The sequence below is a fragment of the Hyperolius riggenbachi genome, chromosome 5 (genome assembly GCF_040937935.1).
Source record: "Hyperolius riggenbachi isolate aHypRig1 chromosome 5, aHypRig1.pri, whole genome shotgun sequence".
NCBI classification, from domain to species: domain Eukaryota; kingdom Metazoa; phylum Chordata; class Amphibia; order Anura; family Hyperoliidae; genus Hyperolius; species Hyperolius riggenbachi.
The window spans coordinates 35,026,401-35,042,788 of NC_090650.1; the positions used below are offsets into that span (position 1 = coordinate 35,026,401).

The window sequence follows — 16,388 nt, forward strand, 5'->3', positions numbered from 1 at the left end:
AAAAAAACTTGTTATGTACATGCATTTGTCTGCAGCTTTGCACCAATCAATAAAGACTTTACATTTGTAGAGCCCTAGTAGTTTCCTGTTAGCGGACCTAGGTCACTCGCGTAACAATAGGGGAAGCAGCCCCGCTCATGGTCGTTTTGGGGGGGCAGGAGGGGTCGCAGCATGATGGGAGAGCTTGGTAGCATGTCTGTGGGGAAGGGGGACAGTCCCCTCCCCCTCCCTCACCTCGGGCTCTCCCCCCGCTGCGCTTCCCTCCTACCTCTATGTAAGCGTCAGCAACAGCGGCGGCAGCTATAATTACCTCCATCCACCACGGAGGTTGCCAATCTGCAGCAAGGGCTTCGCATTTCTTCCTGTTAAAACAGGAAGTAATGTGAAGCCCTTGCAGACCGGCGACCTCCGGTGATGAATGGAGGTAATTATAGCTGCTGCTGACGTTTACATAGAGGCAGGAGGGGGAGCGCAGAGGGGAGAGCCCGAGGTGAGGGAGGGGGAGACCGTCCCCCCTCCCCACGGACGTGCTACCAAGCTCACCCATCATGCTGCGACTTGGGGGGGGGGGGGGGGGGGCGGGGGCCCGCTCAAATTTTTACAGTAGGGCCCGGGGACTTCTAGTTACGCCCCTGACCTAGGTCGTAAAATTGCTCAAGCCACCCTGAAAAAAGTTAGGTACGCACCTATGTTGGCTTCAGTTTTACTGTTCCTTCAGGGTCTGCAGTTGTAAAAAGGTTAAGATCCCCCAACTTAAAGCTTGATTGTTTAGAAAGTTCCTTGATGATAAACTGTCTTCTCTTTCCTTTCTTAAGGATGAGCTTGAAGCGCCACAACATGAAGACACTTTTCCAATAAGCTTGACTTCTCTAAGACAAGGAAAAATGGAGGACATCTTAGCTTCTAAAGAGCAAGAAATTGAGCTGCTGACCGAACAGATAGGAAGGCTGCAGGTGCAACTTGAAGCCGCAACTGACAACAAGGTAATTCCAGGGTTACTGGTTACAGCCTTCATTCTATCTCAGAATTTTTTAGTAGCAACATTTGAAAGCATGTTGTCACTATGAGGTATTGTTCAGCTTAACTATCATTGCCCTATTATTTCAGAATCAATGGTCTACACCAGGCATGGGCAAACTTGACCCTCCAGATGTTAAGGAACTACAAGTCCCACAATGCATTTGCCTTTATGAGTCATGACTGTGGCTGTAAGACTCCTGCAATGCATTGTGGGACTTGTAGTTCCTTAACAGCTGGAGGGCCAAGTTTGCCCATGCCTGGTCTACACGATCACCTTTGCCAACACACACACACACACCATCATCTTGACAAATTAAGAAACCATGGGTAGATTTGACCAAGATACAAATCTCTCTCTTATCGAATCTGATTAGAGAGAGAGATCTGTTGGCTGCCCATACACCGCAGGCTTATTCCCTATCAGTTTCGGCATGAAATCTCTCTGAATTCAGCCTCCTTACCGGGCATGCCCTTGGCGGCACCAATTTTCATCCAATTCGATAATTAATTTTTAATAAACTGGTCAATCGGCTGCCAAGTCGAGCTGTGTATGGCCACCTTACAGAAAATCTGTAAACTCAAAAAGTTCCCCTGGGGGGTACTCACCTCGGGATGGCGAAGCCTCAGGACCCTAATGAGGCTTCCCACGCCATCCTCTGTCCCACGGGGATCTCGCTGCAGCCCTCCGAACAGCCGCCCGACAGACCCGACTGTTAGTTCAATATTTACCTTTGCTGGCTCCAGCGGGGGCGCTGTGGCGACTTTCGGCACGGAAATAGACGGAAATACCCGATCTCCGTCGGGTCCGCTATACTGCGCAGGCGCCGGAAACTTGCGCCTGCACAGTAGAGCAGACCCGACGGCGATCGGGTATTTCCGCCTACTTCGGCGCCGAGAGCCATCAGAGCGCCTGCGCAGGAGCCAGGGGGGTAAATATTGCGTCACGGCTGTACGGAGGGCTGCAGCGAGACCTCCGTGGGACAGAGGACGGCGTGGGAAGCCTCATTAGGATCCTGAGGCTTCCCCCACCCGAGGTGAGTACCCCCCAGGGGCCGTTTTGTCGTTACAGTTCCTCTTTAAAGAAAATCTGTAAACTCAAAAAGTTCCCCTGGGGGGTACTCACCTCAGGTGGGGGAAGCCTCAGGACCCTAATGAGGCTTCCCATGCCGTCCTCTGTCACACGGGGGTCTCGCTGCAGCCCTCCGAACAGCCGCCCAACAGACCCGACTGTTAGTTCAATATTTACCTTCCCGGCTCCAGCGGGGGCGCTCTGGCGGCTGGCGGCTCCGAAGTAGGCGGAAATACCCGATCGCCGTCGTGTCTGCTCTACTGCGGAGGTGCAAGTCTCCGGCGCCTGCGAAGTAGAAAGGGACCCGACTGAGATCGGGTATTACCTTCTACTTCGGAGCCCGAAAGCCGCCACAGCGCCCCCGCTGGAGCCTGGAAAGGTGAATATTGAACTAACAGTCGGGTCTTTCGGGCGGCTGTTCGGAGGGCTGCAGCGAGACCCCCGTGGGACAGAGGACGGCGTGGGAAGCCTCATTAGGATCCTGAGGCTTCCCCCACCTGAGGTGAGTACCCCCCAGGGGATATTTTTGAGTTTACAGTGTCTCTTTAAGACTGCATCTGAGCAGCCTTACTGTCCACAAATTAATAGCAGACCCCGGCCTCCCCTCTTTTCCTCCACTTTGCTCCAGTCCATGGGCCTCACTGAAGCCAGCTTAACAGAAGCTGAAGGAGTTCCACTCCTTCAGGAGAGGCTCTGGGAGGCATAGTGGAGGTCAGCCTAACTAGACTACCTGTAAGCATCAGGACCCCATAGTGGACAAACGGACCTGTTTATTATAATACACTTTTTGGTCACTTCAGGTACCCTTTAGCTGGCACACAAAATGTATAGGGAAAGTGGAGTCCCATTCCACTGCTCTCTACCAACTGCTTGGCTGTTTTCAGTCTCAATGGAGGTCTAATAAAAATGTAATGTGAATGGTCTTTCACATTAAAAATAATAATACTCTAGCATGCTTCTGTACAGCTACATAAAAGTGAAAATTCCTGGACTCCAGCTTTGCAACCCTATGGGGTAATTTATATTACCTGCTTCGTGGTGCGGTCCACCGGCAGGCCTCGATCTGCCGCTGCTCCAGAACTACGTTACCGCGCAGCTTCTGCAGCAATCTGCGCCAGCCTGGAAGTCATGTTAGTCTATGGCAACACAGGGATTTTTAAACATTTCCCGTTGTGGCGGCGCACATGCTCGCAAACGTGTTTTTACCCTGCTGTGCACTTTGGCATACCCCGAAGCAGGAAGTGACCGCAAGCTCGCGTCACTTCCTGCTTGGCCAGATGGCCTGTCTTGTGCGGTGCAGCCGCCTCACCGCACCGCCAGTTTGCAGTGTGAAACCGGCCTGACTTTATCTTTTGTTTCTTTATGGTAATACTTTTTTTTAATTTGTTTTCATTTGATATTGTTTTTGTTTTAGGCTAGGTTCACAGTGGGACACTGAGTTGAGATGCAACGTTAAAGTCGCAACGCAACATTACAATGCAACGCACCAAAAAAGTGGTAACGCAGATTAACTGTGTGTTACCGTTGCATCAAGTAGGTACAGCATACAGGCAATGAAAAGTATGCTTTCCTCTACCTGGTAACGTGTGCATTTAGAGGTAACGCACTGCAGCGGTGCATTACTGGAACCCAGCACGTTACAATGTGACACTAACGTCACACTGTTAACGTCCCATAGGCTTAACCTTTCAGTGCAATAAGCTGCGTTATAAGACTTTAGAACACAGCTCTGCAACATCCCACTGTGAACCTAGCATTACATACTAGAATATTCATAAAATGTGGTTTGTGATTTGAAAAAGATTGCTAATTTTAAAGATTCAAAATGACCACCATTTCTGCTCACTGTTTCAGGTGATAGAGGAGAAAAATGAACAAATTAAGGAATACAAGAGCCAGATTAAATGCTTGAAGAGCGACCAGGAATGCCTGAAGAAGAACACAGAGGAGGAAATAGAAAAACTCAATGAAGTGATAGAGAAGCTTCAAGAAGAGTTATCCAGCATAGAGCAGAAGGAAAATGTGGGCTTCACCTCTGGACTTAACAGGTTCCATTCTGCAGACATAACTGATGAGAAGGACTTTCCACCACCTTTGGCTGAACATGGCGATGGGACTATTGAACACACTGAGGATACAGAGGTGATACATGAGACCGTTGAAAGGGAGGAGCAGGTTTCAGCAGTTCCCTCCCACGTAGCCCAGAGGTCCATGCAGGACATGGTATCTCGGCTGCAAGAGCTGCAGGATTCCGTTACAGAAAAAGATTTGAATTTGAAGCAGTATTATGACCAGCTTACCGTGTTGAAAGAGGAAGTCCAGATGTTGAACCAAGTCATGGAAAGGCTGAAGATGGATTTAGCAGACAAAGATCAGAAAATAAGAGATCTAGAACTCCAAGAGAACCATCTCAACTCTGCAAACACAGGAAGTCTACCACCAACTTCGTCAGGTGGCACAGAAGAGATTCTGTTGGATAACGAGCTTGAGGTGACTAAAACAGAGCTGAAACAGGTGAAAGAAGAACTGCAAAAATTAAAAACCTCTTCAGAAGACATGATATTTAAGGAGTTGACTGGAGCCAGATCAAAGGAGGAATTTGAATCAGAATATATAGACAGTATTAAGAGCTTGACCGAAGCTTTGAGTGAGAAAACATCTCAGCATTTGGCAGTTGAAGCTTTGCTTGCGTCGGTGCAAGAGACTTCTGAGAATGTAATTCAGGATCTGCAGAGTCGGTTACAGAATCTTCACGAAATTGTTCTGGAGAAAGAATCACAGTTAGAAATTGCAAACCAAGCTCAGCTGCATGAAAACCAGGAGACACAGCGGCTGAATGAGATCATCAGTCATCTACAGCAAGATTTGATGGAGTTAGAGCAGAAAATCACTGTGGGTGCTAACGATGGTACAAAGGATGGAGAGGGAAAACGTAGCCACAAAGAAACATCTACTGACAATCCAGAACCTACAGAATCCATTGAGGCTTTGTTGGCCAAAGAACTTGAAGATACTAAAGAGGAGTTGGCTATTTTGAAGGAAGATCTAAAGCAACTTAGAGGGTCTAAAAATCATATTGACAAAACTGAAGACCTTTGGTCCGTGGGAGATGATACCAATGCAAAATATGGTAGAGTTGAACAGAAGACCGTACAGGCCATAACAAGTCCATCCTTTGCAGCCACAGATGAGGCTTCACAGACTACTTTACAAAACTTGGAGAAACAGCTGAATGAACTGAAGGAGGTTGTGAATCTGAAGGATTCAGAATTGCTGCAATATGTAAACCAAAAAGACCTCCTTGACAAGCAAGCAAAGGAAATTGACACGTTGAATGAGGAGATCGATAAGCTTAAGCAGGAACTGGACAGAGAAGGCTTAAGTTCTAAAGAAATATTGGAAAACAAAGAATTATCACTTGAGACCATAGAATTAGGTGGTGATGAACTAGTACAAGCAAAGACAGAACTTGAAAAGGCGAAAATGGAGCTGGCTGTTTTAAAGGAAGAACTGGAAAAATTAAGGCTGGCCCAAAAGAATAATAATGTGCAGGTTGAAAGTGCCTCTACTGAGAGTGAAAATGCCAAAGCGACACTTATGGTGACCGATCCAAAGCAATCGTTGATGGAGAATAGAGCAGATGTTTTAGCAAGTCAAGCAGTGCCTGTGTCTGGAGAAGAAACCTCTCAAGTAACACTTCACAAAAAGGAATCACAACTGCAGGAGCCTCAAAAAACAGTACAGCTTAAAGATTCAGAATTACAACAGTATGTGCAGCAGAAAGACTTGCTTGAGCAGCAAACTAAAGAAGTTGAGCGACTTAACGAGGTGGTGAAAAAACTCCAGCAGGAATTAGCAAGTGTTGGATCTAACGACAAGATAAGTAAGGAAGAAGGTAAAGTAAGTTCTAGTGATGCAGACGTGGACAGTGAGAAGTTATTGTCTGAAAAGGCAGAGCTAAATGAACTGCTAAATGCACAGGCAGAACTGGAGCATGCATGGACAGAGCTAGCCGTTTTGAAGGGAAAACTTTCAAAATTGGAGTTGGCTCAGAAAAATGATGATGTAAGTGATAAGAACTCGCCTCGAGAAGGAGACCTAGAACTTCATGTGTCTAATCTAGAGCAAGCGTTGAAGGACAAGACAGCTGATCTTTTAGAAAGGCAAACAATGCTGGCATCTCTGAAAGAATCCACCCAGGCTGCCCTTCATAACATGGAATCACAGCTACAAGAACTTCAGAAGACCATACAACTGAAGGATGCGGAGTTGTTGCAGTATTTGAACCAAAATGACCTAATTTCACAGCAGAAAAAAGAGATCAGTAGATTAAATGACCTAATCATGACATACAATCAAAATTCAGAAACTGCATCTCATTTCAAGAAAGATCTTGAAGAAATTGAAAGGCCTAGAGAAGCATTGCATGAAAATGAAGTATTGCAGAAGACAAGTTTAGAAGGAGAAGAGCTGATAAAAGCAAAGGCAGAGCTTGAAAGAATAAAAGCAGAGCTGACTGTTATGACAGAAGAACTGACAAAAATTAAATCAGCACAGGAAGTTGATGTCCTGCAGCTTGGTCACGCATCTGCAAAAGAGGACACTGCTGAAGAAGCACTTAAAATCAGCAGTCTAGAACAAGCACTAAGGGAAAAAACAGCTGATCTCTTAGCAAGTCAGACAATGTTTACTTCTCTGCAAGAGACCTCACAGGATGCCATTACCAGTATGGAGTCACAGCTACAGGAACTCGAGAAGGTTGTACAGTTGAAGGATGCAGAATTACTGGAGTACATGAATCAGCAAAATGAGATTATCCAGCAGACTCATGAGATTGAGCAGCTACATGAAGTCATAGATTTTCTTCGAAAACAACTCGAAGAAGCCGAGCAGAAAACCTCAATAAAGAAAACCAAAATCGAAGGAGTCCTCTCTAAGAAGGAGGAGAAGGAGTTGAGTCAACAAATGAATGGTGGTGAAATGACCATGAAGACAGCAGAGATCAATGAATCTGATGAACCGTCTGATACTCCAGACAATATGCTTGCTCAGAAGAGTAATCAAAGAGTGGCTGGTGGCAATGTGTCAGTTGTTGAAGCGAATAAAGACCATGAGGATTGGGTGGTGGAGGCACTGAGAGACAAGACTGCACAGCTCTTGGCAGACCAAAATGTATTCACATCTGTACAAGAGACCATGCAAAGCACCATAGACCACCTGGAAACTCAGATGCAGGAACTTCAACAGGTTATAAAAGAGAAGGATATGGAATTATTGTTGTACTTAGATGAAATTGAGACACTCAAGGAGCAAGTAAAGGATAGCTCTGACGAGCACGACCAGCTTGTGCTGACTATGGAAGATTCACTCAGGGAAAAAGTGGCTGCAGCTCTTGTAAGTGAAGCCCAACTTAAAGCCATTCAAGTGCACACCAAACATATACATGCAGATGACAGACCTTCTTTTCTGGAGGAAGAGGCCAGAACACTGCCGGTCCATGCTTTTGAACCTTCTCACCAGGAGGAGTCTGATTCAAAATTAACAGTCCTCAGCCTACAGCTTTTAGAACTAGAGAAGCAGCTGTCTGACCTCCATGAGCAGTTGCAAGCAGAAAGAGATCAAGTCAGCTTTGCTAACCAACTAGCTGCAGAAAAGGAACAGCAACTGGAGGAACTGCAGGAGCTTTTGAAGAGCACAAGGGCAAAACAAGGCCTAATCAATTCAGAAACTCAAGTGGATGTCGGAGACGTTGATGTATTGCAGGTAATTGGTTTTCTCCATTCATCATCTAATTAAAATATTACTAAAGTGCACTTGTCGCGGGAGAAATATGTGACTGGCCATTACTGAGCAACCTCTGAAAATGCTATAAGACTGATTCTCTGGCTAAAATACTTTTGAAATTACTCGTCTGGGACAAGTGTGCATATTCACCCCCAAGGCCCATGAGCTAGCTGCAGCGTTCCCAGGGCCCCTGCACTGTTTTTGTCAGAATAGCAACTCGCCTATCCCGACACGCTGCTCCATCCATGCTCCCTGTCTTCATCCCCATTGGCTGCCTCTTCTCCATCCATGCTCCCTTTCTTCATCCTCATTGGCTGCTTCTTCTTCATCCATGCTCCCTCTCTTCATCCCCATTGGCTCCCCCTTCTCCATCTATGTTCCCTGTCTTCATCCCAATTGGCTGCCTCTTCTCCATCCATGCTTCCTGTTTTCATCCCTATTGACTGCCTTTTCTCCATCCATGCTCCATGTCTTCTTCCCCATTGGCTGCTTCTTCTCCATCCATGCTTCCTATTTTCATCCCCATTGACTGCCTCTTCTCCATCCATGCTCCCTGTCTTCATCCCCATTGGCTGCCCCTTCTCCATCTATGCTTCCTGTCTTCATCCCCATTGGCTGCCCCTACTCCATCCATGCTTCCTGTCTTCATCCCCATTGGCTGCCCATTCTCCATCCATGCTTACTGTCTTCATCCCCATTGGCTGCCCCTTCTCCATCCATGCTCACTGTCTTCATCACCATTGGCCTCCTCTTCTCCATCCATGCTCCCTGTCTTCATCCCCATTGGCTGCCCCTTCTCCATCTATGTTCCCTGTCTTCATCCCAATTGGCTGCCTCTTCTCCATCCATGCTTCCTGTTTTCATCCCCATTGACTGCCTTTTCTCCATCCATGCTACATGTCTTCATCCCCATTGGCTGCTTCTTCTCCATCCATGCTTCCTGTTTTCATCCCCATTGACTGCCTCTTCTCCATCCATGCTCCCTGTCTTCATCCCCATTGGCTGCCCCTTCTCCATCTATGCTTCCTGTCTTCATTCCCATTGGCGGCCCCTACTCCATCCATGCTTCCTGTCTTCATCCCCATTGGCTGCCCCTTCTCCATCCATGCTTACTGTCTTCATCCCCATTGGCTGCCCCTTCTCCATCCATGCTCCCTGTCTTCATCCCCATTGGCTGCCCCTTCTCCATCCATGCTCCCTGTCTTCATCCCAATTGGTTGCCTCTTCTCCAGAGCTTTGTGCTTGTTATTGCATAATGACTGGTTGTGGAGAAGAGGCAGCCTGCAGAGATGGAGACAGGGAGCAGTGTGCGAGTTGCTATTCTGACAAATCGTTGCAGGAGTCACAAGTCAGGGGGAGAGCTTGGGGGGGGGGGGGCTGCAGTGCTTAGGGGCCCTGGGGCAATTGCACCCTTTGCCTGTATGGTAGCGCCGGCCCCATATACCATTGTATGCAGTGTTTATAAAAATAAATGTGCAGATATAAAGTGAAGCAGTGACCAGCAATAACCACAGCAGTGAAATCAATCCAGCACACAGCAAACATACTTATTCCTAAACTAGCAATAATACACAAATATATAAAACCGGGTAAACCGTACGAGGCAGAATCCACAATGGCTATAATTTATAAAGGAGCTGTCGGTAGTGCGGGAAAACACCGTTCTTCTCCGCAAGCGGTACTTAAGACTTCAGGGTGGTCATTCATAAAAAAGTTGCCTGTTGCGATACAAGTGCGGAGGTTTTCTGGAGGAAGCTGGCGGTAGCGTGGCGGAAGACATGCGGAAACATAAAAGCTGCCCGATTCCCTCCGTGCGCTGCTCTGTCTGATGCTGCTTGGGAGGTCCGTCCCATTCATTTACAAGTAATCCGCCCGCCTATCACTACTGTCGAGCAAGCGGTATTTTCCTTCCGCATACCGCTTGCTCTAATCTTTATGAATGGACGTGTTTGTTACTTTTTCTAGATAAATCTAGAAAAACTCCGCACAAGGCGGAAATGTTTCGCTCTGCACGGGAATGTCAGCTTTTCATACGGAAAGAGCCTTTATAAATGGGGATTTTGCTGAGTGTTCGGTAAAGTCAGCGGTATTAAGCATTTCCGCATGCGGAAATGCTTTATGAATGATAGCCAAAGTAACCAAAATTAGGCCTTCTATACCGCAGTACTGTACCTTACTGTACTTTATTACACCAGGCCCATTAATCCCACTGGTCAGCTACTATACACATCTGGCACCCAACTCATTGACTGGCCACCCAATTACTAATAATTTATATTGGCGTCTATTAGGTGCCTGCTGATCTTAGTACTCAAAAGAGCAGCTTGAGTGCCAAGGTGGAGTGCCAAGGTTTGCCATCACTGCCCTAAAGCCATGAGACTTCTATGACATCTTCTCGGAGAGGTAAAAAAAACAAGCGACACTTTAACTCGGTTACCTGTAGGCCCCTTTCACACAGGCGTGTTGCGTGGGCCTGGTTTTCCGCAGGCCATCGCTATGGCGGTAAAAGTCTATTGGGACTTTCATACTGACACAGTGCGACGGAAGTGACGTTTTCACTGCATCCCACGTCGTTAACGGGCCACTTACTCGGCAACGTGCAGCAGGCAGGAAGTCATGCAAGTCTATGGCGATATGCACATTTTCAATAAATCTTGCGTTAGCGTTGCAGCGCGCAATACACTTCCACGCAGTACCTTTCTTTGGCCACAGGAAGTAAGCGCTAGAGAGCCTCACTTCCTGCTTGGCCTGCTGCCAGACAGGGGGGTTACCGCGTATTAATGCGGTAAACCTCTAAGGCTTGTTTTTGGTGGTGCAACCCTGGCACCGCACTGCACTAAAAACACTGGTGAGCAGTGTGAACCCGGCCTTAAAGAAGGGGTTTGCTGGGCGTGAGATCTATGGGCTGGTTCAGAATTAGTCAGCAGTAGCTTAGTGTATGGTTTTTCATAGTAAATTTAGCAGGGCTTTAAAGAGACACTGAAGCGAAAAAAAAATATGATATAATGAATTGGTTGTGTACTATGAATAATTACTAGAATAGCAGCAAAGAAAATATTCTCATATTTTAATTTTCAGGTATATGGTGTTTTTTCTAACATTGCATCATTCTATAATATGTGCAGATTACACAACACTCAGCATTCAAAATGATTCTTTCAGAGTAGTCTGTGAACTAATGACCTCTCCTCTAGCAGAGGAAAAGTAAACTGTTGAGATAATAAAAGTCAGAAGACAGCCCTCTCCACGACTTTTAAAAGTCATAGAAATAAATGACTTTTTTGCATAGAGATAACAACTGGAGTTTCTGAACTCTTCCTGTACTGGAAACAATTAGACTGATGTATCTGATCTTAATGTTTTATTTCTTAGCTGTACTACACATACAAATCATAATATCATAATTTTTTGTTTTCGCTTCAGTGTCTCTTTAACATCTCCTTTTCACGTTGGTCATGTTAAGCTGAGAACCTCCAGCGTCTCATATTGCAGATGGGTTTCCCAGAGTAGTTGCAGGCTAGAGTTGTGAATTCCTGCGCCCCCTCTAAGGAACTAGTGCCAGTGTTTGGTTGACTACCATTTCTATTCTGAACCCTGGTCATTTTGTACTTTTTGATTGGCATCGGTGTGGTTTCTGGTTTGCAGCAGAGCGCGGACGTCTCTGAAGACAAGGCCATGACTGATCTAGAATATCAGCTGCAGATCCTGTCAGAAGAAGCAACAGCTACCAAAGAGGAACTGTGTCACTACAGAGAGCTGTCAGAGAAGCTGAAGGAGGAACTGACGGTGGGGAAACCTCTATTGTCCACACATGGGATTTATTTTACATTGGCCTACAATTATTTGCTTTAGCCTAGAACTGTGCATCAGAATATCAATGCTGGCCATACACATTTTTTTTAATCAAATCTACTTGTCATTTACTGCCCAATATATCAGACCAATTCACTTTCGGTCAATTTGGGCTAATTTATCAATCAAAAGTCTGATCAGTGTAATTGTGGGATAAGGCTCCCAGGAACGTGAAAGCAAAGGTTTTTGAAGCACACCTGAACTGGGCTGAACCGTTACTTACCTGGATCTTCTTCCATCCCCCTGTAGTTTTTGAGGTCCCTCGGCATGTTCGGGGACCCCTCCAATGTGCCACAGCCCCCCTTTAGAAAAATCTCCAACCCAGCTTGATCACGGGCTACTGTAGGAGCACGCTCCTGTTGAAGTGCCTTCATCAATTATGTTCCCCTCGCCAGGAGCCTTTTGAGCATGCACAGTTTACAAAAAAATTGTACCATGCATGCGCAGAAAGCACGTGGTGACGGGTTGATGGAGGCACTCAGACGGGACCACGCATGCACAGTAGCCTGGTAACCAAGCCGGGGTGGAGATTTCTTTTAGAGGGACAGCGATGGGACCCCAAAGCTACTGAGGGTCTCAAAGACTACGTGGGGGGGAGGGGGCTGGAAGAACTCCCAGGTATGTACCAGTCATCTTTTTCACCCCAATTCATGTGTTCTTTAAAGTATATCAGAAGAGACCTGGTAAAGTAAAGATTTGATACTTACCCGGGGCTTCCTCCAGCCCCATAAACACGTCTTGGCTATGTTATAACTTCCGGGTCACCCATGTCTTCTCTGTTAGAGAAGTGCATCCCTGAATGAAGCAGGAAGAGGAAGTGACACGCATGGCTATTGCAAGAGGCTCTCCCAGAGGGGTCATAGCACGACTTTGTTGGAAATCGTCTGGCTTAAAGGCATGCCCATGAGAGGTGCTCGGAGTCCCTTTAAGTATTCAGGTCGATTTTTAATAAGTTTAGACTTTAAAATGGTGCCATAAATGTATTTTAGCAGAAGGGAAATTTTGAGTCTCATTCTGCCTTAAAGCAAATTTGAAGTGAAAATGATAATCATACTGTGTCTAAAGTTCTAATCCTAAATCGGACTTTCCTGGAAAAGGTTAAAAGGTTAAAATCTACATTTAAAGTTTTGATTGCCTCAGGTAAATGAGGGCAGGTTTTTTTATTGTTCACCTCCCATAAAGACAAATTTTGAACTATGGAACTTGTTATCCATTCCCTGCACTAAGCTGTTTTTTTCTGAGCCACACAGGTTTATTATGACCTCTAATTCGTTATCAGTGAGACTTATGCTACAGTCTGACTACAGAGAAACTGTAATTTAGAACTCTGTATTTTTAACCCTTACAGTGATTAAAAAAAGAAGAGAGGAACAGCCTAGGTCCATATAGAATTGAGACTGTATATACATGTTTATTTCAACGTGTGACTTTAGCCACCCTTTAACGTACATTTGAACTGAGAGGGATATGGAAGCTGACATGTATTTCCTTTTAAACAATGCAGATTGCATGGCTGTCCTGCTGATCCTCTGCCTCTAATACTTTTAGCCACAGACCGTGAACAAGCATGCAGATCAGGTGTTTCTGACTGCAGTGTGACTTGTTTCAGGTGTATGATTCAAATGCTACTGTACGCAGCCTTCATATTTCTCAGAGTTTAGGTGTACTTTAAAGGGACACTTAAGTCTCTGAAAAAAAATTGAGTTTTACTCACCTGGGGCTTCCAGCAGCCCCCTTCAGCTGTATTGTGCCCATGCCGACACCATCAGATGCTCCTGGCCCTGCCGGCAGCCACTTCCGGTTTCGGCGTCACGAGCCGACAGGCCGGAAATGCAAGTAATTCTTCGCATTCCTGGCCACAATAGCACCCTCCATGCTGCTATAGCAAATAGCATACAGCAGCATAGAGGGCGCTATTGTGGCCGGGAACGAGAAGAATCACTCGCGTTCCCGGTCGGTCTGCTTCCGTCGCCAAAACCGGAAGTGGCTGCCGGCGGGGCCAGGAGCAGCTGATGGAGTCGGCGAGGGCACCGGACAGCTGCAGGGGGCTGCTGGAAGCCCTAGGTGAGTAAAACTCATTTTTTTCAGAGACGTAAGTGTCCCTTTAACCTAGCTTTGTACTTCTACCATCTTATATATGTGTTGTGGCTTTGTGCTAGGAGAGTGGGTAGTAAGACGCTTATGTGTGAATACATTCGCAGTTTTGAGGTGCTATTGACAAGGACTAAGAGAATGGGACAAGATATAGGATTTTATCGTTTAATAAATAATATATATTTTTTGACCAATAACCATTTGTGGTTCTGCAGGTAAAAGAAGCTAGCTTAGCCCATCTTGATGAAGATCTCCAGGAAGTGAGGAAGTGCCTCTCCAGTGCGGAGGAGAAGTTGGCTTATTACATGAAACGTGAAATCCAGGAGGAGGAAATGCAGAACACCACGGTTGTGGACTTCCCAGAGACATCCAGAAGCCCAGAGTGGTCATCGCTGGACAGGACGTCCTCTTCCTCACAGACTGACAAAGTCCATAGCGTCAACAACAGTAACCAGACGCCACAGGTCCCCAAGAAGCACATAGGGGTGCAGAACGAGCTGGAGGCCGCGCAGATGAGCAGCACCCAGGAGGAAGTTGCAGAGTTAATGGATCGCTACACTGACAAGATCGGCCAGATGCAGGAGCTACATGCCGCTGAGATCCTCGACATGGAGGCCAGACACATCTCTGAAGCCGATTCCCTGAGGAGGGAACAGTATACTATAGTTCAGGCTCTCAATGATGAGTGTAACGCCCTGAAAGCTGTTATAGCTGCCCTGAAGTCATCGGTAAGATTTCTTCTCCAGTTCAGTATTTCTCTTTAGTTCGGATATAAGCGCCTCATATTCTCTTCAGTCAGAGGAAGCTGAAAGTTGGAAAAGAAAGCGGTCTTCTACTCGAAATCACTGCAGCTGCCACATCAATCACACACATTAGATTCCTGTTTTGTTTCCTTGGTGAAAAATCTCTCTTTCTGCTGTTTATACATCAAAATTCCATTATGTAGGGAGCGCAGTCGACTATTCTTTAGGAGTAGTCCCTTAAAGTACCCCTGAAACTGGGAAAAAAATTATTGGTAACTCATGGCGGGCCTATTCCCTGTCCTCTTCATATTTAATTGGCTTTCTCTGTCAAATAGCCTGGAGTGATTCAGAAATGCGTATGTGCGATTTATGAGCTGCACATACACCGCAAAGTGCTTGTGCATGAGTTTTTTCTTTCAGTGCATCTGTGCAGGTCAGAACTTGCACATACACAGTTCAGGATTGCTTGTCACTGCCTGGGAACATCCCGGAGGCTGTAGGTAGAAGAGTGCAGGGAATGGAAGGGACATGGAAGACAATGAGCAGCTTGAGAAGGTACTCTAGTTCACCATGAGATTGATTTAATTTTTTTTCCACTTCAGAGGTACTTTTGAGCTCCAGGGTAAAGTGAAAGCAAGTTTATTAACCATTTCAGTTGAGCTCAAGGGTAAAGTGAAAGCAAGTCAGACACCTTATTTAAACTGATTATTTTTAATAGTTATAAGGCCTCTTGCACACTGCAAGCAATTCAGATTCAGATTCCGCTTTTTAATCTGTTTTTACTTCCGATTCAGATTCAGATTTGCAGTTTGCTCCCTGCACACTGCAAATCGGAATCTGAATCGGATGTAAAAACTGATTAAAAAGCGGAATCTGAATCTGAATCGCGTGCAGTGTGCAAGAGGCCTAATAGAGAGGCAAATTTGTTTTGGCCCATATAGGAAAATATTATTGCTTGAAAAACTTTCCAAGGGAATTTTTTTTTGTAACTTAATTTTTATGTGCCAAACTATGAAAGGGGATTGTATAGCAATGTTTTTTTTTTCTTGTTTTTTTTCATATTTTAGGCTTAGTATTAATAATAATAATAATAATTATTATTATTATCAGGAAATATTAAGTATTAAAGATAAAAATATGGTATTTGATTAGCTCTCCACCTGCTGGTTTGGCTGACAGACTTAGTAAGTCCTTGCATCGCTGCAGTGTGTTAAATATAAATACCCAACAGAGTGCAACAAGGCTTCCTCATCAGTCACCAAGTCCTGGGACTTTGCTTCCGCAAAGTAAGGGCCATCTTTACTTCTAGTAACAGACACATGTGCAGGTGGCGAACCCCCCAAAAATGGAAACATTCATTATAACTCTGTCATGTTTCTGTTGAAATTATTTAGAAAATGTGTAATCTTTAAGATTCTAAATAAATAAAAAATAAAAAAAAAACCTCCCCAAAAACGATACATTTCCCTTCAAAGAGTCACAACCTATACCCTGTCTAAGGTAAGTCTTCTGCACCAGAGACGGTCATAGAGTTGCAAAGAAGTGTCAACTTGCATTCAAGTTTCACCACATTATACACAGAGAGTTAACCTAGTTGGACCAATTTCAAGTTACGGTATATAATATTCTGCAAGCCAGAATCATAAGCTTCTCATTGACCATCTTTAGTCACATTAATGCTGTCCCGGTGTAATGTCTGATTGCGCTGCCCTTCCACACTGAGTAGCACGCATGCTCAGTGTGAAGTTAATGATGCTGCTGGAGGTAAAATACTAAATATCTTCACTTCCACACCTCTTACACTCCCCAAATTTTCAGGGTAGAGA

At 45.5% G+C, this 16,388-nt stretch overlaps 1 protein-coding gene across 11 annotated transcripts in view; it reads left to right on the forward strand.

The window, feature by feature from the left end:
• AKAP9 (A-kinase anchoring protein 9) overlaps window positions 1-16,388 on the forward strand; it is a 411,545-nt gene that overhangs the window by 332,614 nt on the left and 62,543 nt on the right. For 10 of the 11 annotated variants that reach the window (XM_068235446.1, XM_068235447.1, XM_068235455.1 and 7 more), the window contains 4 exons: window positions 816-983; window positions 3,944-7,852; window positions 11,519-11,659; window positions 14,035-14,547. In XM_068235446.1, the coding sequence (XP_068091547.1) occupies window positions 816-983; window positions 3,944-7,852; window positions 11,519-11,659; window positions 14,035-14,547 (4,731 nt within the window). The remainder of the gene's footprint in view (window positions 1-815; window positions 984-3,943; window positions 7,853-11,518; window positions 11,660-14,034; window positions 14,548-16,388) is intronic. The other variant, XM_068235448.1, reaches the window with a different exon arrangement.